General features: G+C 32.0%; 1 protein-coding gene across 1 annotated transcript in view; it reads right to left on the bottom strand.

The window, feature by feature from the left end:
• LOC102671748 overlaps positions 1-22,867 on the bottom strand; it is a 48,085-nt gene that overhangs the window by 4,859 nt on the left and 20,359 nt on the right. Inside the window, exons 10-16 of the mRNA XM_031509470.1 lie at positions 22,709-22,866; positions 22,573-22,623; positions 22,271-22,321; positions 15,554-21,011; positions 13,694-14,104; positions 527-681; positions 152-339 (exon numbers count right to left, since the gene is read on the bottom strand). Coding sequence (XP_031365330.1) covers positions 152-339; positions 527-681; positions 13,694-14,104; positions 15,554-21,011; positions 22,271-22,321; positions 22,573-22,623; positions 22,709-22,866 — 6,472 coding nt within the window. The remainder of the gene's footprint in view (positions 1-151; positions 340-526; positions 682-13,693; positions 14,105-15,553; positions 21,012-22,270; positions 22,322-22,572; positions 22,624-22,708; position 22,867) is intronic.

Here is a 22,867-nt window from a genome sequence, read left to right as displayed (position 1 = left end):
AGATATAGTACATTAATCTGACAGATCATTATACCATGAATATTTAATTTATTTTTCTCTAATGCTTATTGAATATTATTGAAAATATTTGTGCCTCAAAGAGATACATTAATCTGACAGATCATTATACCATGAGTCATGCGTTACTTACGGATCTGAACGTTTGCGTTTTACGTCAACGGGTGCTAGATTTTTGCATTTCGTTACGTGCACTTCGAACGTTAGATGTTTATAATCATATTGCAACGCGAATTCGACTTCTCCGGTGACGACCACCGAGCGACAGCACCGTCCCTCACCAGCACCGCTATAAACCGACGCCATCGAATCTGAACGTGCCTGAAAAAAATTATAATCGAATACTTATACTTGTGATCCTCAAAAATACGTTTCAATATCATGGTGCAAACAATATAAATAAATAATTAAAAAATATTAAAAAAAGAGAGACAAGCAGGAACTTGTCAAATATAATACCACATATTGAGATTAAGAAATAATTTTCTAACTTTCTAACTATACTTACTCCAAGACTGGACAAGGATGCCCGAGTGGCAAGGTGTCCAGAATGCAATCCAGAATCCATGTCATCCACGTCGATCACCGTGTGACTAGAGCCTGCTCGTGATCCTGCGCCGATGATCGGAGTGCTGCACGCTTCCGACAAGCTGCTTCCATCGTCTACAAAAGTGAAAAAAGTGCATCAGCCACACGATCAATCATCACTATTCATTACAAGCTCAATTTCATTAATCGAGTATTTTTACACGCAAGATTCAAAGAAATCTAAATAATAAATATATAATCGTTTCAAACTATTCTTTATCATATCCTCCAATTGATATCAAGCATTTCTCAAGCAAATTTCATTTTTTCGATTAACTTGTTCCATCCCCGGACGAATCGTTCCAGCTCCTCTGCCCCCGCGCCCGACACTTGGGAAACAGCTTCTCCTCCTCCTCCTCCTCCAAAGAAACACTCCTCGCGTCCACCACACACTTCGAAAATATTTCCGCCCTTGGCTCGCTCTCCTTCTTCCCGTTCCTTCTCCTCTCCGTTTTGGAGAGCACCACGCGTTTCACCCCGAACGAGGGAACGGAGGAGGGACTCTCCAAAAGGAGGAACGCTCCACCATCCCCGTTCGAGGATTCTTTCGATCCTTCGCAGTTGTAATTGTGATTCCCCCCCTCCTCCTCCCTGGGGAACGAGTCGTCGACGGGTGTGATCGCGATCTCGTTTCTTGTCAACGGGTCTTCCTCCGAGTACTCCCCTCCTCCCCTCATCTCCATCCTCTCAATCTTCGGCCTCGCCACCTTCTCGTCCATTGCTTCCTCCTCCTCCTCCTCCTCGTTGGCTTTCGGGTAACAGGGCAGGACGAAGCAATCAAGGAACGGATTGACGCGTTGCGCCAATTTTCTCAGCGTCCACCTCCCATTTGACGCGTTGAACGCTGTGTAACCGCCGCTCTTCATTTTCAGTAAGAAGAGTTCCCCCTTTGGGGAGGGAACGTTTCAGGATTTATTTTTCATTTAATTTTGATTCCCTTGAAAATTGAAGAATGTGGAAATTTGCTCGGTTCGAGCAATCTTGAGAATTAAAATGATATTATTTGGATTGATTTAACAAGTTCAAAGAAGATTCTTATTTGGGGAGAAATTGGAATGAAGTAAAATTATAATGAAACACGGATTTAAAATTGTGGAAAGGAAAGCAGAATTTTTTTAAAACTTGTCCTGAGAATTGAATTTAACTTATCGTTTAAGCTTCGTTAAATTTTGTAAAGATATTATTTTATGAAAATTTTTTTCAGATTCCTTGTGAATTATAACTTGAATTTAATTCGAATCGTTTTAGGAATTTTTTTAAATTTAAACTTATCCTCGTGTTCTAAACAGAAGCGAAACGTTCACGATACTGACGAGTTCGTTTCGTAGCAGTTTCTGATAATGTAGCGAAGGGGGGACGATAAAACTGATTTTTGCTTCCTGTCTTCCGGCTTGAATGCGCAGGAACTTTCACGTTCAAGGTTTCATTGCGATAAGGGACAACAATTGTGAATCGTGTCTCAAATTTTCCAATCGAATCGACACATCTGCTTCCAATTCTATTCCATTTCTGTATTGTCAAATATTTACTTAAATATTCAATAATAAATATTATCTTTGCGAGCTATGGGAAAGTATTATATGTTATCTTTGTCCAGGATTTAATGGAATCACGTTGGATCAATTATTAATATTAGAATTACGAATACAATATCAAATTGTATTAATTTTTGGAACTGGTTTTCATAAAAATTATTTTATATTATATATTTATTATATTATTATAAATTTGATAAAAGTTTGATAAAAATTTAATCAGAGGTATAATTACATAATTATTTTCACGATGGTGCTACTTCAACTACTTCATCTGTTGGTATTTTTTTAAATTAAAATACAAGTTGATAAAATTATATTTATTCAGTAAGGCAGCAAATAAACACGTGTAATCATTCATAGATTTATAGAAATTTGTATTATCGTGCTGTGGTGATTTAGGTGCAATTTCTACGAGCAATTGCAGAATTGGAGAAATGTGTGTCAAGGTGAATGCTTGTAGTGAGAAAAAAAAAAAACCTTTCGTAACTCGTGCATTTTAAGAATTTTAGTATCGAAATATTATTTTTTGAAGCAATACACGTGATTAATTATAATATATTAATCATGTCATTACGTACAAGTTTCTCTATAATTCGAAAAATTTCTCTCTCTCTTTTTTTTTTTTTTTTTTCTTAATCCTTCCATGAATTTTAATTATCGATTCCTCACGTTAATGAAGCTTGAGGTTATTATGTTCCCGCGTTCTTGTCACACTTTCTTTACTTTGGCGGCTAACAATTTGAATTAATTGCAACAAAGTATTTCGCTTAGTTGAAATTGCGTTTATCAAATCTCATCGCAAGAAACGAGAATCGTGCTCGAATTAATATGAAAAACATTATTGTGCTATTTTATACACATTGTGTTTTAACATAGAAGAGAGGTATGATCTTTCTAAAAAATTTCTACCAAGTTAAATAAAATTTATTAGTTTTAATAAATACAGGCGCGATCGTTCAATTTTAATTACAAAATTTCTTAATGATTTCAGAATTTTCAATTGTGTATAAGTGAATATACTCATATAATGTAATTTAATTAAAAATTAAAATTTTTTTCTGCAATCTTAATCTTTTTTTTTTTTTATTTAGATCAAATTAATAAATAAATAACGATTAATAATTCGATAATTTAAATTGATTAACTTTTATTTATTAAGGTTAAACTGAATGAAATTTTAAATAATCCGCCGAAAACACGTGACTTCCGTTCAACGCCATCTGTCATAATTTTTTCCGAAAAATTGTTTTATAACAGTCTGTCGCTAAAATTCATCCATTGCCTTGTGAATTAATATGATTAATAAGCAAAGTTGTGTGAAAATATCGCGAATCGATTAAAAAAAGGGAATAAAATATTTTTCGTATATGAACGAACGTTATTATGTCATATTTATCGGACTACTCTATCGAAGCGTAACTCTTGAATTGGGCAGAAGATAATAATCGCGGAAAGAATGTATTTTTCCCAAGTGAAAATATGCCCGCTATTTCACAAAAAGAAACGTAACATTATGTTGAAAAATTTATTACAGTTTGATTAAAATTTATTAATCGAATTAATCCTTGTATAATCTAATTAATTTTGATATATTTAACGTAATCAATACGCATTAAATATCAAATCACAGTAGTGATTACAATTTATAATTTTCATTCAATCAATGAAATGTCACAAATTTTAATTTTAATTAATTCAATTTTGTTTCTTAGAAAAGAAACATAATTATTAATTATAAGTTATATCAAAAATTATAGAAAAAAAAGAAACAATGATTAATTTTAAAATTTTTTAAATTATTCTACGAGATTGAAATAAAATTAGATTATAATAATAGATATTTTAAGAGAATTAATGTTTAGAATAATTATTGAAATTGAAAGAATCGTTTCAACGTTGTACTTTTCTATGAATAATTATGAGAGGCAGTGAAGTTGAACAATTCTTTTTTTTTTTTTTTTTTTTTTACTTTTTTTTTGCAAGTAACAGTACTTTTCACCGAATAGAAACATCGAAATCTCACAGAGGAAGAATATTTATGGAATTCGAAGATTGAATTGATTTTCACAATAGTTGCAATTAAATTAAAAGTTGTTAAATTAAAAATCATAAATTTGTTTATATGTGATAGAATGATTTAAGTATTCTGAATGTTTATCGTGGTTGAAATATTGTTACTATCGAATACCACCGAGTTGAAAGTTGTTAACATTGAATATCAGGACGTGAATATCGAATACCCAAGATTCAGGGATTGTTGATATCGAATGTTACCTGAATTCCATTTGTAAATTAATATATATATATCACATTTTAATATTTAATATATATGATATATATGATATTAATTATTAAATTCATTTGCATATTAATGTAAATTGTCAAAAGTAATTAGGTCTCTTACGTAAATTTAATAACGAAGCATGTGGAAAATTGTATGTTCGTGCATTATTCGAATAGCATTGAAAAAATGCAAAAAAACAATGATTAATCAGAAAATCTACAACATCATAACAATTTTACGTTTAATTTTAAAGAAAAAAATAGAATGAAATGATTTAACTATTGAATTATTAAATTCAATACTTTCTTTTCAAAACAAATTTAATTTCACTCTAATTTCGTAAGAATAATTGTAATTTACAAATCGTACATTTGTAAAATAAAAATCGATCTACAAATTTTCCGACAATTATATTATCTCTTCTTAAAATTTAGATATTAAAATTACAACACTCGTGAAATTTATCATTTCAGTTCGTGTTAAAAATTTTTTTCAATGAATTTGTTTGTTCTGTTACGCTATTAAAAAATGTTCCGTGAAAATCAATCAAAAGTAGTGCAATGTAATTTAAATGTAGCGTGGAATAGAAAAGGTCTGATTGTCGTGTGCACATTAGAATCATCGGAGAAAAAAGCGGTGGAAAAATTAGAATGTTCGAGCTCGTCAAGTCGAGTACCGTTTTCTCGATCACGCAAAAAGGTGACACGCATTTCAAAATGTCGGTACCGGTATACCAGCTGTGTCTATCGACTTTCCAACTAACATCATTAAAAAACACGATGTCTAGTTCTGTATTCTGTATGGTGATAAATTATGACCTAACCTGCTTATTGATCGTTGCCACTTTTCATTTTCATCGTTATATAATTAAAAGGGCAGTATTATTTATAATGTTTGAATTTTTGTTGCTGGAAAATATCATATTTTACATATCTATTTTTTTTTTCATGTTTCCAATACATGATTGAGTTATTTTAAAATAAGGATTTTGGAATATTTATAGTATCGTATAATACGAAAGTATTATACAAATTTTCTTTGGTTTTTTAATTTGTTTATATTTAATGAAAAATATTGTTTAAATATTGGATTAATTTTATAATAAAAATATAGATTAGAAACTATGGTACTTATTTTAATATTCATATTGTTCACATGTAGAGTATCGTATAATACGAAAATGTTACGAAGATTTTTTTTCTTTAGTTTTATAATATACGTTTAATATAAAATATTTTATTATTAATAAATTATTTTTAACGCTAAAATTATAAATTAATCTAGTAGATTAAAAATTAAATTCTAAAACAAAGTTTTTAAATAAAGTATTTAATCAACGACAAAACACAGAGAAACATTAACTTCTTTCGCAGGAAATATATAGAAAATTGATCAGCGGAAACACGTGCGTTTGAATTTCCTGCAACAAAAACCTCGACTAATATATAGAGTTAACATGTAAAAAAGATATCTCTCGAGAATGATTTAAAATAAAAATATTTGTGTACAATGCACTAAACCGTGAAACGTGTACGGAATTATGGAAAAATGGCAGAGTAATGCTCCTTGAGACCTATCTTATCGTTTGGTAACGTAGAGTCATTCTAAAGTGTCTTAGATTAAAATTAATTTGTGTAATTTTGCAAAAATTTTAAATTATAAACTTTGAATTATATAACTTTAAGACTTTTAGTACTTTTTAAGTGTCTTCACTTTAAAAATGAATTCTAGATCAAAAAGATCAAAAACTTGTTTTTCGAGTTATCATTAATATATTTTTTCTTATTTTATTTAATTATTAACATAATTTATTTCGAATTATTAACAGAAAATTATTCTACATTTAAAAATAAAGAAAAAATGTAGAATACAATTTTTTTATTTAAATCTTCGTTTTTTAGAAAATTGAAATTGAATATATAAGGCGAAGACTCATTATTAGTTAATGCATCCTTCAAGAACATTCAGATTGGATTTCCTCGAAAAGTATTCTTTCAAATCAAAAAATTTTATTCTATATTTTTTACTTCTTTTCGCAAGTACAATAATCTTTTGTCAATTATATATTCTTATAATAATTGGCAAACTTTTAAACTTCGATCCTTTAACAAATCAATATATAATATTATAATAAAATATTTCTATTCTGTCTTCAGATATTATAGTTAATCTCTAAAAAAAAGTTATACCCTCCATTTCCTTCTTTTTACGTATTATCGTAAAAATCTAGTTCCTTTTTTTTTATTTATACACAATCTTTCGTAAAATATACAGTGATACTTTTGTGACAAACTGTATCTACGTTTTCAGCTCGCAGTATCCAATCGTGGATAGTTCATCGGAACTTTTCGCTATGCCAAGCGTGCTCGGCATAATTCCGCGCGTTCCAGCAACGCACCGTGTGTTTCACGCGCGTACGTTCTCCGTTTACGAGTTAGCGCGCGCGCATGCGCCTGTGCACCGTATGAAAAACTCGTGGAATATTCGTATGTAAGTGAGTAACATTGCGACCGGTTTGCTCGGTATTGAATTCGAACGCGTGTCGCAATTCTCGCGAGCTATTGCCATTTTACGGAAGAGTAACTGATGATAAATGTAATTCAACTATATCTTTTTCATTGAATTCGTAAGAGTACGAAGAGAGAAAAATTGGTAAAGATTTTTGCTGTATTTGGAATGATTTTTATGAGTACGAATGACGACAGGAGAATAAGAATATGGAAGAAGAATAAATTAAAAATATAAAATATAATCTTTTTAAGGAAAAAAACACTTCAAATATATATGTTTTAACTTATGAATAATTTAAAATATAAAATTCTAATCTCGTGTATTTACAAAAAATGTATGTTATTTATAATTCTATTACAATGACAAAAAAAAATAGCAAAATTATTTTTTAATGAATAAAAATTGCTACAATTGCTAATAAATTATCGTTAATTTTTTTTTTTATCATATGTCTTGAGCCAAAATAAATACAAAAATTAGTATATAAAATTCTCGATTAATGCTTATTTTTTTTATTCTTAATTTTTTTTCTCTCAAAAAATCATCAAATGTTTAATCATATTGTTCATCAATGAAAATGATTGCTCGCGATATTTTTAGAGTGTTAATTAAAAAACGCATTTTTTCATTTCCATCTTATTCTTTCTCGAATAAATTTTCAAACAATTTTATACAATGATCTGATAAAATCAGAAATGTCCTGCAACTCTGGTGTACAAAGTGAAATTGTATTGTTCGCCACCATCTTGCCGACAAATTAGTAGAGCAGAAGAATATGCCAGGAAGTGATGTTACAGAAACTTAATTTCTATTTAACCGTTGTGTTTAATTGCCTTACAGTGAAACTGATCACATTTAAGCGTGCAGAGGAACGTCTTTACTAATGTATTCCTAGGTTCTTTTCTGACTAGCACAATTTTATAATTGTATGCGATGTAACTATTGTTAATTTTAAGCGAATAATTACAAGGATGAGAAGGTAGTTTTAAAGGCATAGGAAGATATGTCATTTTCAAGATAGTTTAAAAAACGAAAAAAAGAAATTAAACATTTATAATGGAGATATTCATGAAAACTGGTAAATGTCAAAGATTAGATAATGGAAAGGTGAGTGAACTTACAGGAATAAGTTCTCTTTTGGCGTGTGAATAAACTTTTTGTGCAAATGATAATGATTTTAAGAAAGTGTGACAAATTAAGTGAAAATAATTGACTGGAAAATATGAAGTATATGTTGATATGAAATTAAAAAAATTATTATCTATGTTTCTATGTATACTTATAAGTAAAATTTCTGTTGAAAATTTAAATAAATAATATAAAAAATTGAATAAATAATCAATAACAAAAGGTACAACAAATGAATAGTATTAAAGTAAAGAAATTTATATTTGGATGAAGATGTAGGATAGATTTGAAAGTAATTGAAAAAGAAATGGAAAATGAATTAATTTTCCAGTAGAATTTAATTAGACTTAAAAAGCTAAACAATGAAAAATTAATCCATTCATTCTAGTTTTTAACACAGATTTCAATTTAACATATATTTTTATTGTTACTTATAAAATCAATACTAATAATAAATTTATAACTAAATTATATCTTACAAAAGATCTAATTTCAATCTTAATAGAAATCTCATCAAAATTTCACTGACTCATTAAAATTAAATTTGACATTATTCTTCTCTCCAGAATACTAGAAATGAAAAAAAGTGAATCAATCGTAAATTGCTGAAGTAAGAAATTGAAATTCCCATCTTCCATTTTCTGAACGACTTATTTAAAACTTATTATTCAGGTCGGCAAAATTTACTCCTTTTATACTGAATCTTTTAACCGTAAAACTTTAAATACCTAATACCGTTCAATACACGCTTCATTAAATTTTATGTGAATCACAATGATGGATCGTAAAATTTTTTGAATTACTTCCATATTTTCTATTATTTCTATATAATTCCTCAATTTATAGTTTAAAAATAAAAACGTAATATCTTTCTTTATTTAACTATTGAACCAAAATATTTTTTATTCTCATATAAATTCAAAATAAGATCAGTTGTAATGCACAGAATTAGAATATTTGAAATTTAATTTGTAATAGTCAATATTATAAAAGATAAATAAATTAACTTCAAAAATCAAAAAAGATAATGGTCTAAGAATTATTAAGGATTATATCAAAGTTTAAAATGTGTTTAGATAAATAGTCAGAGAATGGTCAGAGAAATAATTTATAGCATTGTATTTGAAATCTAATTTTAGATCCAATTTTTTCTATCTGTGCTCAAACGAGCACCCAAGTTAGAACACTGTGCTTTATTTGGCAACACTAATGCTTTATTTAAAATACGTGTAGTAACTAATTTATCCTCTACCCGTGGTTCTCAATTCTTTCGAGTATAAAAATTTTGATGAACTAATCCATCCATTATTGAAATGAAACATTTGATGATTAGAATATACTACATCACTTTCAACCCATGCTAAATTTCCCTACTCAAATGTTATGTACGAAGTAAAATTTTATTGTTTTGAAAATAAATATTTGTAATTTATTCGAAAAGCAAAATCTGTAAATTGCAATTGATCCTACGAACTGTTAACAATTTTAATTTTCTAATTTGAAACGGAATATGATGTAACGAATTGCAAACACGTTTCTGATAAGATACGAATATTATCGTTACTTTCCTTATTTTTCCAACGAAAATGCAATGGTTACTGGCGACTGAAAGGTGATCGTTTCCACCGGTTGAAATAATTTATATAGCTTTAAAGTTACACGGCTACGAGAATGGTTGGAACGAGGGATCGTTGGTTTCGAGAAAGTGTATTGTCTTGTTTGCTTCAGAAAATAAAGTGTCTTGCAACAGCTCCTCATGTAAAAAGCAAAGATTAATTTTCACTCTTCCATATCTAATAGAAAAAGAAATGTAAAAAGGAACTTGTTTTGCTATCCTTCTAAAACTTTGATTTTTGTTGGCTTGTGAATTGTTTCTTTCAATAAAAATTTCCTTGTTGTGCAACTTTTTATATGAATTGATATAATATATCATTGTAAATTATTATTTCTAATTAAATTACTTTTCAACAAATTCTTTTGGTAAGAAATTCCTAATAGATCTAGAATATAATTCTTATACTAATAGAACTTTTATATATTTGTTAATTATAACTTATTACTATATTTTTTAACAATTTTTTTCATTAAAACATATTTCTTATATACATCTTATTATAGAACTATATCACTTATTATGATGATAAAATTTAAAATATTTACCTTCATTCTAATTAAACAGTTCTTTAGTTTATTGTTCCTATTAATTTCCTTCTTTAATTAATTTCTCTTATCTTTCTCTGTAATCGGTAATTAATTAAAGAGTTTCGAATCACAGTGGTCTTCTCGGTTATTGATCCATACGAGCCACGAATGCAACTGGGGAGTGGCAGTGAAAATAATATCATCGGTCTGTAGAGTGAAGGATCTCTCTTCTTCCTTTTCATCCCTTATAAAAATCAACCCTTTCGGGATGCCATGTTTTAAAGAGGAAACGATCCGTTCAATGCACGAACGACTGTCCAAAAATAAAGTTGATTCAAATCATAATTCTCCTTTTCATTCCTTTTCATATAATTGAATTTAAAATCTTATATATAATCAATTAATCAAAATATTTTGTCATTCTTCTTATGATAGAAAAAATAATACCAAAGTATTGATTTTATAAGAATTACAATTTTCAAAAATAATTTTTTAATATTTTCTACTTAGAATTAGGATAAGATATTTAATACTCCCTTTGGAAATGAATCATTAATTTTCTTTTTGATATTTGAATTCAGTCAATTGAAATTTGCATTAAATAAAACAAAGGAGATAGATACAATAGTTCTGTCTCTGTTACCATCGTTTTGCTTTTTAAAATCAATTCTCTATAAAATGTTTCATAAATGTGTATTAAATATCTTTTATAATATCAACTTACAAAAATTCGAAGTCAATCAATTAATCCATTATACTTTTAAGGATTTCTAACGACAAAATCATTCTGCTATCACTTAGTTACTTCAAACGTGGCTATAGAAACAATTTCTATGGTACGTGACACGAATCTGGAGCAAATTTCACGAGTTTGCCATAGAAATGGGCCCACGAATCACTGATTCGCGTGATTCGAGCCGAATTGAAAGCAAGGGAAATGGAGTTTGCAGTTCTACGCTATTTCTTTCCATTCAAGCTTAAACTGAGTTATATATACTAAATGTTATATAACTAAATGTTATATATACCATAAAATTTTTTTTACTTATCGTTTCATTGGAATGCAAACATATGCAGTGAAATGTCTATCATAACGTTGTGATAGTTTAATGGATGTAGATCTGGAATTGGAAGCATTGCTTTTATTAGGTTAGGTTAGGAAAGTTTGTGACAAAAGATAAGAGGAAAATTTAAATATATATATTTAAAATTGTTACCTATATTAAATTATTATTATATATGTTCTGTTTCTTTTGAAGAATTTTGATTCGAGTTTCGAAAAATTTAATTAATTTTTTAATGATTTAGAATAACTTTAAGTAACATTTAAAAGTTAGAGTTATGAGGTTTAAATATAATAAAAATTAGTTATAAAAAAATTAAATCTTAAAGGTTACAATTGTTATAAAATTAATCTTTAAAGGTTAAGTATACAATATATTATTTATCACGTATTTAAAATTAAAAATTTCTTTATAATATATTATATAATTATATATCATAAATATTAAAATTGAAATAATAATATCACTGATAAATCAATACTTTATTAAATGAAATAAAAAAGAATATTTTCAGAAAAATTTATTATAAATCAACAATAAATACTTGGAAAAATCGACTATAAAAATCGATTTTGTTAATCAACTGCAAACAATCGCTATAAAGATTCGTAGATACTATCGAAAATTAAAAATCGATTCTTTCTCGTGTGAGATTAATTTGATCAAAATTAAAATTCGTCAAATAATATTAAATAAAATAAAAAAGAATATTAAATTAACAAGATGATCAGAAAAATTGATCATATATAATTACTAAAAAAATTCATCGATACTATCAAAAATCGAAAATCGATTATTTTTCTCACGAGAGTAACTTTCGTAAAATTCGATCTATGACACTCGATTTCAAGAGTCATGGCTATAAGTAGAACGCTATTTGTAAATGGATGACGTTTTAAACTATTTACTGGAGTGTAACAGGTGTAACTGTTTCGAGATTTCCCTTCTTTTTCCGCTTTTCTTCTTCCTCTCGTTCCGACCTATGGTGCGACAATCGATCGGTATAACGTTGTGTCTCGCGTATGCGTACTGTCAGATTTCTCTCTGACTGTCGCCTTTTTCTTTTAAATATTGATACGATTAATTTTTTTCAACTTTCTAGTCGTCTTGTTTAGTGATATTAACGTGTTGTATTGTTGGATTTGACTTCAAACTATAAAAATTTAGTAAACATTGAAAAAAATGTGTTAAATATTCATTTAGATAAGTTAAAACGAATACTTTTGTTTATTTTATTCTATTTATAACAAGTGACTCATGCAATTTGCATATCTCAAATAAGTTTTAAATTATGAAATGTTTAATGAAAAATTGATAAATATAAAAGTTGCGTAGTTTTAAATTTCTGATATATTTTGAGGTTAACTTTATTTCTTTCAATGAAATCGTATATTTTTTTCATTGTGCACGAAAAAATAAAAAAGAATATTATTATTTTAAGTAAAAAAATATTAATGTTGATCTATATTGATCCTATGTTGATCGTAATTTATAACAATAATAATAAAAATATTTTTACGATGATTATTTCATTTTTAATTCAATAAAAATTGATAATGATTTTGTTTTGAATATATATAGAAATAGTAGTTGCAGAAAATTCTTCAGGATCGAGAAGTTTCGTAACTTTATTTCAGTTTACGTTTCGCAATTAATCGTGTTGATCAAACGTGGAAACGAAAATGAGAGATTGTTGATTAATCAGCGAAATCGCGAGTGATTGAGTAACTGAAAGAGTATCAACACGAATCATATAATGTAATTCTTCTCTGGATGCAAATTGCAAAAATAAAATTATTTCATAATTTATTTATAAAGATTTTTATGAAACTTTTATGAAATTAATTTTTATTTTATATCATAATCTTTTCAAAATGCATTCACTTATATTTATTTCTATTAAATTTAAAAAAACAAATTTAAGAAATTTAATAAAAAAATTTTAAGAATAAATTTATATCATTATAAAATTTTTTTAAATTATTTTTTATCTAGGAGAATTTTGAATCACAAACCATCATATCTTCATTTATAGCATGCTTATCAACCTATCTTTCATCCATGAATACTACGTAAATAGATTTTCACTTTAAATGGAGATCAATCTTAATTAACTCGTCTCGGTAAGATATAACATGCTTTTCCATGAGAGTATGTTTAAATACAAATTAACATCGACTTTATAGAGCACGGATTCACATTACTTTTCCTGTTTGCAGATTTTCTTAATTACTCAGATATATGATTGCATATTCATTAAGGAATTTTCTAATGATCTGTACGTTTTTTATAATTCTTTTAATCATCATGCTCATAGAAAGATATATAAAAGAATAAATACAAATATATATTTTGAATATTAATGCACATATAATTTAAAAGAAATATACATAATAAAGAAAACTTGGAAGAAGACTTACCAGGCGTGAGAGACATAGTCTGCTGCCTTCTCGACCTCGAATTGTCCCGTTTTCCATTGGAAGACTGAGATCCTGAGACCTGGAGTCCCGGAGCACTGACCGCACGTTTTGGTCCTCCCAATACACCAGGAACATTGCTGTTCCTCGCGAATCCTGGAGGACGGTATCTGGCCGATTTCACGCCAGAATGTTGAGGCAAAAAATGATAGACACTGTGCGCTTTGTGCATTGTCGTTGATGGCGTGGTTGACGTCGTCGTTAAACCGGAAGGTGCGGTGGACGCTGGTAAACGTGGTAAAGAATTGGTAGCAGCAGTGATGGCAGATTGCATTCCGCGTGGAAGAGTCGTTGCTCGAGATTCACCACTATACTCGAGCTCGTCTTCGGTGTCCTCGTCACCTGTAGACGTATCTGTTAATATATTGGTTTGCATTTTTATTTGGTTGACGTTTGGTGGTAGGTAATTAAGAATGACAGAGATTTTATATTTTGATCTCTGGATTCAATCGATTTAGATTTTTCTTAAATTTTGAGTTCTAGATATATTTTATTTTTAGTAGATCAAAATTTATTCACAAATTTTATAAAATTTAACAATTTGACGTAAACTAATATTTTATATTTTAATTTTAGACTCTGATGATCCAAAAAATATTCTTTTGAGTTTTCAATAAAATTTGGAATTCTAAGTATAAATACACTCTATAGAATCTAATGATTTCAAGGTATTCAATCATAAATTTTCTGAAATTATTATATTTAAATATTCTATTGTGTACTCGAAACTCTAATCCTAAAAAAGAGAATTTAAATCTTTCATGGAACTAATTAAAATATTTAGAACTAAGATATTAAACAATTTACAAATACTATTTAGTATTAAAAAAATTTTACAATAAAAACAATTCTTACTCTTGTAAATCACATTATGTTCTTAAAGATATATTCTTTTTATGCAGATAAATCTTCATGTGATATCATACATTCCAATCCTCATTTATATTCTCAGAATTATTTTCACTCGCAATCAATACTCTAAACATTCACTCAGCTCAATTATTCTTTATCCATGCTGCATCCACGTCATTCATTACGATATACAATTCAAATCACATTTACAGTTTTATTTTTTATAATAGACTGATATTATACACAAAAAAGATATTTAAAAAGTTAAAATGTAAACAAAAAAACTAGAATCAAAAAGAAAATGTTGAAAATGGAAATAAAACAGAATTAATAATATATATGGTTAAAAATGATTTAATCTTGGAATAGATTACTTCAAAATAATAGATAGAATCAGAAAAGAAATTATTTTTATTATGTCATTAGCATAATTGCATATTTCTTAACTCTTCAGAAGAAATCTATATATGTATATATAGAAATTTTATGTTTATTTTAAAGTATTATATAAGAATTTAAAAATGCAATTTACGATTATGAAACAATTTATTATACTCCTCTATTCATCATCAAAAGTATACTATATTATGTCACACTTGTGTAATGTTGTTTGTCTTCATTTGAAATGTTAAGAATCATAAGAGTATCACAAATGTATTCTAAAGTTCAAGTTGATATATACTTTTCACATTGAATAGAGTTCTGTTTACCAAACTATTTTTAATTTTTTAATTTGTTTTTTAATTTGTATTTGTACTTCAAAAATATTTACATTTCTAAACTAATTTTCCAATTAAATTTTAATTTGTTTTAAATCATTTCATTCTTTCATAACAAAAAACATTTTAATATCTTGCTCAATTATTTCATTTTTTCATGAAAATTTTAAAAAATTTTAAATTTACAATAAAAGAAATTCAAATAAAGAAAATAAACATAAAATAAACTTACCAGATTCCCCTCTTGTGTTAGCATCAGGAACAGATGATCTTCTTCTATTACTCCAGATTCTTTCTTCCACTGATCCAGCACTGGCAGCACCACCACTTCCACCCCCAATGGAACCACAGCTCCTAACTCTGTCCAATTGTTCTCTTGAAAAGCTTTTAGGATTGAACAACAAATCTCCAGCACTTCTTCTCTTAGCTGCCATTGCTAAGGCATTAGCACTAGCACTAGCACCGACACTATCTCCAGAACAAGCCAAAAGGCTTAATTTCGTCCTAGAATCAGCAGCCATTAGCGCTGATTCAAAGCTGCCTCTCCAAGAGAACCTCTCATAATCACTAGCTTCTCGTTCCTCTCCCTCTTGTCCAGTGGAAGCTGCTGGATGACTATTAATCAACAATAAAGGATCATGAGATTTTGATCTGGGTAACTGCAAATGCGTCGACGAAGGTGCATTAGTAGAATCTGAAGTGGAATCATCATCTTCAGTGGTAGAAGCTGAGGAAGGTGTTCTGTGATGTTGAGAATAACGTCTCCAACTAGTGGAGTGATGCTGCACACTTGGCCCACCTTCAGAGACTTCATGCATTAAAGCAACCAATCTACTACCTATATGATGCATCACTTTAGCTATCAATGGTGGACTACTGTGCGGTGTCGAATTGGCATCAGAACTAACTCCATCACCTGCCATCTTTGTGAAACTCTGAACTAATTTCTGATACACAAACGCAGTATCTCTGCCTAAACAGGGTGGCTGAATTCCAGGAGTTGGCACAGTTTTATCTTCTCTCTCTTTGTCTAATAGATTGTCACCCGACGTCGTGTCAAATTTGCTGATAATTTGTTGACAACTCTGCGAGATCTGTTCCTGTAAAGCTGATCTGCGACCACCTGCTGCTCCTTCCAAGTCGGAGCTAGTGTAATCAGAACTATCATATGAATCTGACCACGTGTCTTCAGAGCTAAGGTATTCGACTATTTCTCTTACTTGTTCGTCTCGAATCCCTGGTACTGTTTTCATTAATCTAGTCAATTCGTTTTCAAAATATACCAGTTGAGGTGGCTTTGTACGGTTTTGTGAACATAATCTGGCTTTTGATGCATAGCCCGCTAATCTAGGGCTGGGTGCAGGTGAAGCTGCGCTTGAATTTGCATTAGTTGTGTTCTGATTTTGCCCATTCGAATTGGCCACCATGGTTTTGAAGAATTGTCTCATCTTGGACATCATCAAGTTCGTTTCCTCGTCACTGGACCAATTGTTGAAGCTATCCTTCCTCGAGAGAGAAGCGTTTGGCAAGTGAGGCAGCGCAGTGTGACTTAAATGATGATCTACCTTAACCACGTTTCCTTTCTCGATTCCAGAGATACCTTCATTGGAAATTTGATTCGCATCTTGAACATTCTCACCAGTTTCGTTATTGGAACGATCTTTTCCACTCTCTTGACTGATTTCGGAACCAGGTTGGCCATCCTCTGGTAATTTCTGATGTTGCAGAAGATCGTCACAACTGCCTACAAATCCAGAATCTCTTGACTGCTGTTTCGACCTTTGATTGTAGTTCAAAGATTCTCCTGAACTCATTTGTACATTCCTGGAAGAATCGACAAGCGACGTTGAAGTTAAAGAAGCATTGACGGTACCGGATGGAGAGGAAGAAGAAGACAAAATACATTCTGGTTGAGGTGTTTTTGCTCGTTCAGAGTCCTCAGAATTAATAGCTTCTGCATCATTTTCCATCACTACTTCTCCAACCAACACCATTTCTCTGTTAGGCTCAGGAGTTTTATTCCTATCGTCAGGAACACGTGGACTCTGCGTGCCTAGATTTCTAGGCTTCTTCTTCTTCCGTTTCACAGTGTCAAATTGTCCATCCGTCCCAAAGGCCGCTGTTTGTCCATCATCTGCTCCATCAGTCTCCGTGGATGAGCCTTCTGATTGCGTCTCTTGCGCATCCTGATTCAAACTCAAATCCTGAAGAGAGTTCTGCGAGCTCAAGTTCTGCGAACTTTGAGTAAGGGCGAGTAAATTATCCAAGGAAGAACTGTGCGATCTACCGGTACCTCTCGCGCGAACCAGCTTCTTCCTTCTCTGTGCCTCTGGACTGGGTCTTCCTTCAGAATCACTTCCTACGGAACCATCCGAATCTCTCCTGTCTTGATCGAACCCTAGAAATTCCGACAAAAAGTATTTTTCCAATCTGGATGAATTCAAAAATCCCTCTCCAGAATTCGACCTCTCCTGACTCTGTCCATTTCCTGGAGCCTCGTCCTGTCCAAGTGACTCCAAACCCTCCGAATAAATGGACGAAGTCTCTGAAAGACTGTCCACCTCGCGTGAACCCATGCTTGAATTATTTCCATCACCACCAAGGCCAAAGAAGAAGTACTTCTCCAGTTCAGAGGCCGACGGAGGTCTCTGCTTCTTGGATGGACTGCCAGCGGCCAAACTGGGCTCAGCTTCGCTCTCCTCGCAAGATTCCTCCACGATGGTGTGCAAAGTAAAGTCGATAGCCTGTCTATGATAGCCACGAAGTTCCTCTTCCCTATCCCCAAGATTATTGGCTTCATCCTCAGAGCTTTCCTCGGTGGCCGTCGTAGCTCCAGGCTCATCCTCGTCGTGAGAAACCTCTTCCACCCATGAATCATCGTCAGCCAGGCCTTCCTCCAAGATCACCACCCCACCGCCAGCAGAATTTTCATCGCTGGACTGCGACGAGACACGTGTCCTTGTGCCTTCACGATGCTCGTTACCAACCAAACGCTCTTTGCCAACGTTTTCCTCGTTGCTCTCCACTTTGTTACCAATTTTCGCCGAATTTTTCACCGAAACATCGTCGCTTTCACTAGCACTACCAACACTCAGCCCGCTGTCTACCTCCGTTTCCGAATGATTCGCAGTCACACTGGCCAAACGCTTCACCATCAACGGTTTCCTCGGTCCCTGGCCATTCTTGCGATGCGGTTGCTCCGAGACGGCCTCCAATGCCAGCTGGAAGTAGCCAGCCAGGCCTTGGCTAGCCTGGTGCACTTCATCCGGCTGCAACAAGGTTGTCGTATCCGAGGTGATCACGCTCACCGGCTGGTACGATGCTTCCTGGGTGATCATCACGAGGCTTCTGTACTTGTTGCTGTTGTTGGCCGTCGTTGGTGAATATTGATGAATAAAACTGTTGTCTCTGATGTTAGAATCCTTGGTCGACGCAGCAGCGGGGAATCCATTCTCCTTTCCAATGGACGGGCGTCGCTCGACTGAGAGAAACCGTGTCGAAACCCCTTCTATCCCCTCTTCCACGCCGCTACTACCACCACCACTACCACCACCTTCACCACCTCCACCTCCCACTTCTCCTACTACCTGACCAGAGGCAGAACACTCGCCTCTCACCGTGCTGTCATGCGCATTATCCGCTTTACCTGCGCTCAACGTTTCTTGTATCTTGTCCACCGTTGTTTCGATCTTGCCCACGTTCGAGTCTGATTTTGACTCTGTGTCGTCGTCTCCTGTCGCGCCATCTTTGGATGCAGTTCGACTCGATCGATCATCCTCCGTGGCGATTGGTAATGAATCGATCTCGGTATCGATAACCTCCAAAGGTTGCTCAACGATTGTTCCCTCGACTTGCGATAATAATTGCTCCCTCCATCTCGCGCTGTTCGATGCCGCGATGCCGGATTCCTCGTAATTGGCATTCTTGTTGTTGCTTTGTTGTTGATTCAGCCACGATGTCCTTTCTTCGTTACTTTTGTTCAATCGTGACAGTAAATCATTGTTTTCGAAAAAGATGGCGTTTGACGATGTAACCTCGTACTCGTGAAGCTCGTCGCTGCTTATCTCGCTGCCTGTCGTGTTCGTTTCGTTGCTGGTGAAACTCTCGCATCCTAAAGAATTTTCCGTTATATTTAAATTTGAATCAGTTGGTGCGCACGAATGATTATCATTGATTATTTTAGAATTACCGATTATTGTTTCAAAATGATTGTTATTATCCTCGGAATTAATGTGATTTTCGATTCTTGAGTGAAACTTCGAACTCTCCTCGTTGTCGTTCACGATTTCCTGTGCAGAGACCTCCAACGAGTCTGGAATTATGTTAGAGTCCCAGGTATCGGTGGATGACAATTGCGTTTGATTATCCAAATTATTTTCATTATTAGATTCTGTTTCATCTTGTAAGGGAACCTCGACGATTTTTAGGTTATTTTCTTCCATAACTGTCTCTACCCTTTCTACAACGCTCTCGGTGGAATTATCGAATATAACAGGTTCTATGCTGTCAGGATCCAAACTTTTTATAGATTTTAACTCGATCTGACTCTCTGAACAATCGTTGTCACTCGCTATGTACATTTCCTCGGGCATCTCTCGTTGCTGCAACGACAAAGAAATCCTCTTATCGCTTATTTCTAAATTATGCCTTCTACCTCGAGATCTACGTTTCTCATTAACATTCCCATCTCGTTCAGACGTATCTTTCATCTCCAAGCTGTCATCCTTGCAGCTGGATCTCGTTCTATCCTTCTCCGAATCTTCTCCATTCGCATTCTCAAAATTCGTGTCCTCGTTGAAGAATCTAACGTACTGGAGGACCACAGGTTCTTCGTCGGGAAGAGCCGTGACTCTCTTCAAAGTGATACCGTCCTCGGCAGCGGAATCAGAATCTTCGTCCTCGTCTCCATTATCTTCAATGTCATTGTCGCTCGTGAGTGAATCGTCGTTCACAACGAACACCCTGGAGAACCTGTGGGACGAGGAATCGTCCTCCAAGTCGCTACTATCCGCCGAGGATCGGCCAGAAGAACTGCCAGAGTCCTCGTACATTCTTTGCCCCCTTCTGTTCTCAAAAGAGACGCTCACAGAATCTTGACAGCTCGTTTCCTCATCCTCTTTCGCTTCTTTCGTCTCGTCATCGCTTCCTCCCTTCTTCGACTCCTCCAATTTATCCTTATTTATCTGTACATCGGTGGATAATTGATCAACAACTTTCAACTCGCTCGAAACATCCAGCAAAGCGGCCTCTTGCCTCGTTTCCACGGATTTCGTGTTCGCAGCATCGTCGCTCTCGTCTCGATTGATGTGCAGGTTGGTCATTCGTTGACGAAGCTCTTCGGTGGTCGGTATGGAGGATGGTTCGATGGTCGAGTACAACACTTGGTCGGGCGTGAAGGAACCTAGGGTAGCGGGGTCGAACACGTTGGTCAACCTTGGATCGAGTCTGGAACCGTGCAAGGGTTGGTTGAATCGTGGGTGCCAGGCGAACCAGGGTGCAGCTGGGTCGCCTCTCAACCTCAGTGTTCCTGGCTCTGAGTGGGCATCGCCGCTGCGACTTATCATGGAGGATGCGGCTGCTGCAAAGTCGCTGGTCCACAGAGATGCCGGGACTGGGACCGGATATGGGACTGGAACTGGAATTGGTACTGGTACTGGTAATACGTTTGCTCCTCGAGAACCTCCACAGGCCTGGAAAAGGGAATGATGAAAAGTTAGAATTGGTATTATTAGGTTTTTGAATTAATTGAACAAACAGTTTCAATTAATAGTAAAATAAGTATTTAAATACAGTTGAATTACATCATCTTAAATTATTATGGAAGATTTTTGTCAAGTTTCTTGACTTTTTATTTGTGAAAATAAGATAAATGTGATAAATGTTTAAATATGGAAATATTTATAAAATTAGCAAGAGTATTTTAATATTGTTGTCTTTTTATTAACAAACAGTTTCAATTAGCAGTAAAGTAAATATTTAAATATAGAATAGATATTGAATTACATCATCTTAAATTATTATGAAAGATATTTGTGAAGTTTCTTGATTTTTTATTTATTTAAATAAGATAAATGTGATAAATGTTTAAATATGGAAATATTTATAAAATTAGCAAGAGTATTTTAATATTGTTGTCTTTTTATTAACAAACAGTTTCAATTAGCAGTAAAGTAAATATTTAAATATAGAATAGATATTGAATTACATCATCTTAAATTATTATGAAAGATATTTGTGAAGTTTCTTGATTTTTTATTTACTTAAATAAGATAAATGTGATAAATGTTTTAATGCGGAAATATTTATGAAATTATCAAGAGTATCTTAATATTGTTGTCTTTTTATTAACAATTAATTCAATTTAATTTTATTTTTATAAGTTATAATATAAATAAATGTGTAATTGTATTTGATGATCATTTGCAAAAAAATATTGAATTTTTGCAATGACGATAAAAATTGCGTAACATATAGATACAGATTACAGCGTAATATTGATAAGAGATAGACAAGAAAATGCAAGAGAAATTTATAAAATTATTTCATATAAAATTTAAGAAATGATTTTTAATAATTTTTAAAAACTCCCATATTTCAATTTTTTCTAAATTTTAGACATCTGTAGTAGTATAAACATTTATTTATCACAATATTATCACATTGTCTTTCTATTTATTTTTTTTCCAAAGTAGTTTCATTTGCTATTTAAATTATATTTAAATTAAATTTCTTCCATGCAATTTTGATTAGATAATAATATTAATGATTCAACTTATTTGTTAAGACATGAAATCACATCCAAGACAATTTAAAAATTCAAGTAATTTAAAATAAAAAAAAATTTTTGGACATCTATAGTCAAACATTCTGATATCTTCACATTTCAATTTTCCAAGACTCTCTAAAAAAAAAAATTCAATCTAAAAATCTTTCATGCAATTTTGTTCACCTTAAAACGATGATAGAGATAATAAATATCGTCATCCACTATCCAAGCTACCTAAAAAATTCATTATCAGCTGAATTTTTAAATCATAATTTTTAATCAACAATTAATCTCTTAAACTCAACTCATTTAACAAACAAAATCAAAAAAGTGTCTCAAAAATTTACAAAATGATTTCTCAAACTAAAATAAACAATTTTGAATACTATAATTTTTATAACTTTCAGCCAAACAACTCTAATATCCTTAACAAAATATTTTCCAAACTTTTTAAAAAAAAAAATCTTCCATGCAAATTTAATCACCTTGCAACGACGAAATTGATAATAGATTCTTTCATCCAAAATCCAAGCTTCCTAAAAAATGCATTGAATCAATTGAATCCGCGGACAGGATCTTTAATAACATAATTTTCAATCAACAGTGACAAACTCAACCCACCTGACAAGCAGTGGACCCGCGTCCAGGACAACAGCTCCAATCCTGAGCCGCGCTCGTCGTCTCCGTGCCAACGTTGTTCGTGCTTATGGCAACCGGAATTCCGGCAGGCAGCGGCAGAGACCCACTCTCGAAATAATCCCAGTCGCAATCCTCCAACGA

The sequence above is a fragment of the Apis dorsata genome, unplaced genomic scaffold, assembly GCF_000469605.1.
Source record: "Apis dorsata unplaced genomic scaffold, Apis dorsata 1.3 scaffold_156, whole genome shotgun sequence".
NCBI classification, from domain to species: Eukaryota; Metazoa; Arthropoda; class Insecta; order Hymenoptera; family Apidae; genus Apis; species Apis dorsata.
The sequence above is the reverse complement of the archived record's forward strand: the minus strand, read 5'-3'. Positions and strand labels throughout refer to the sequence as shown.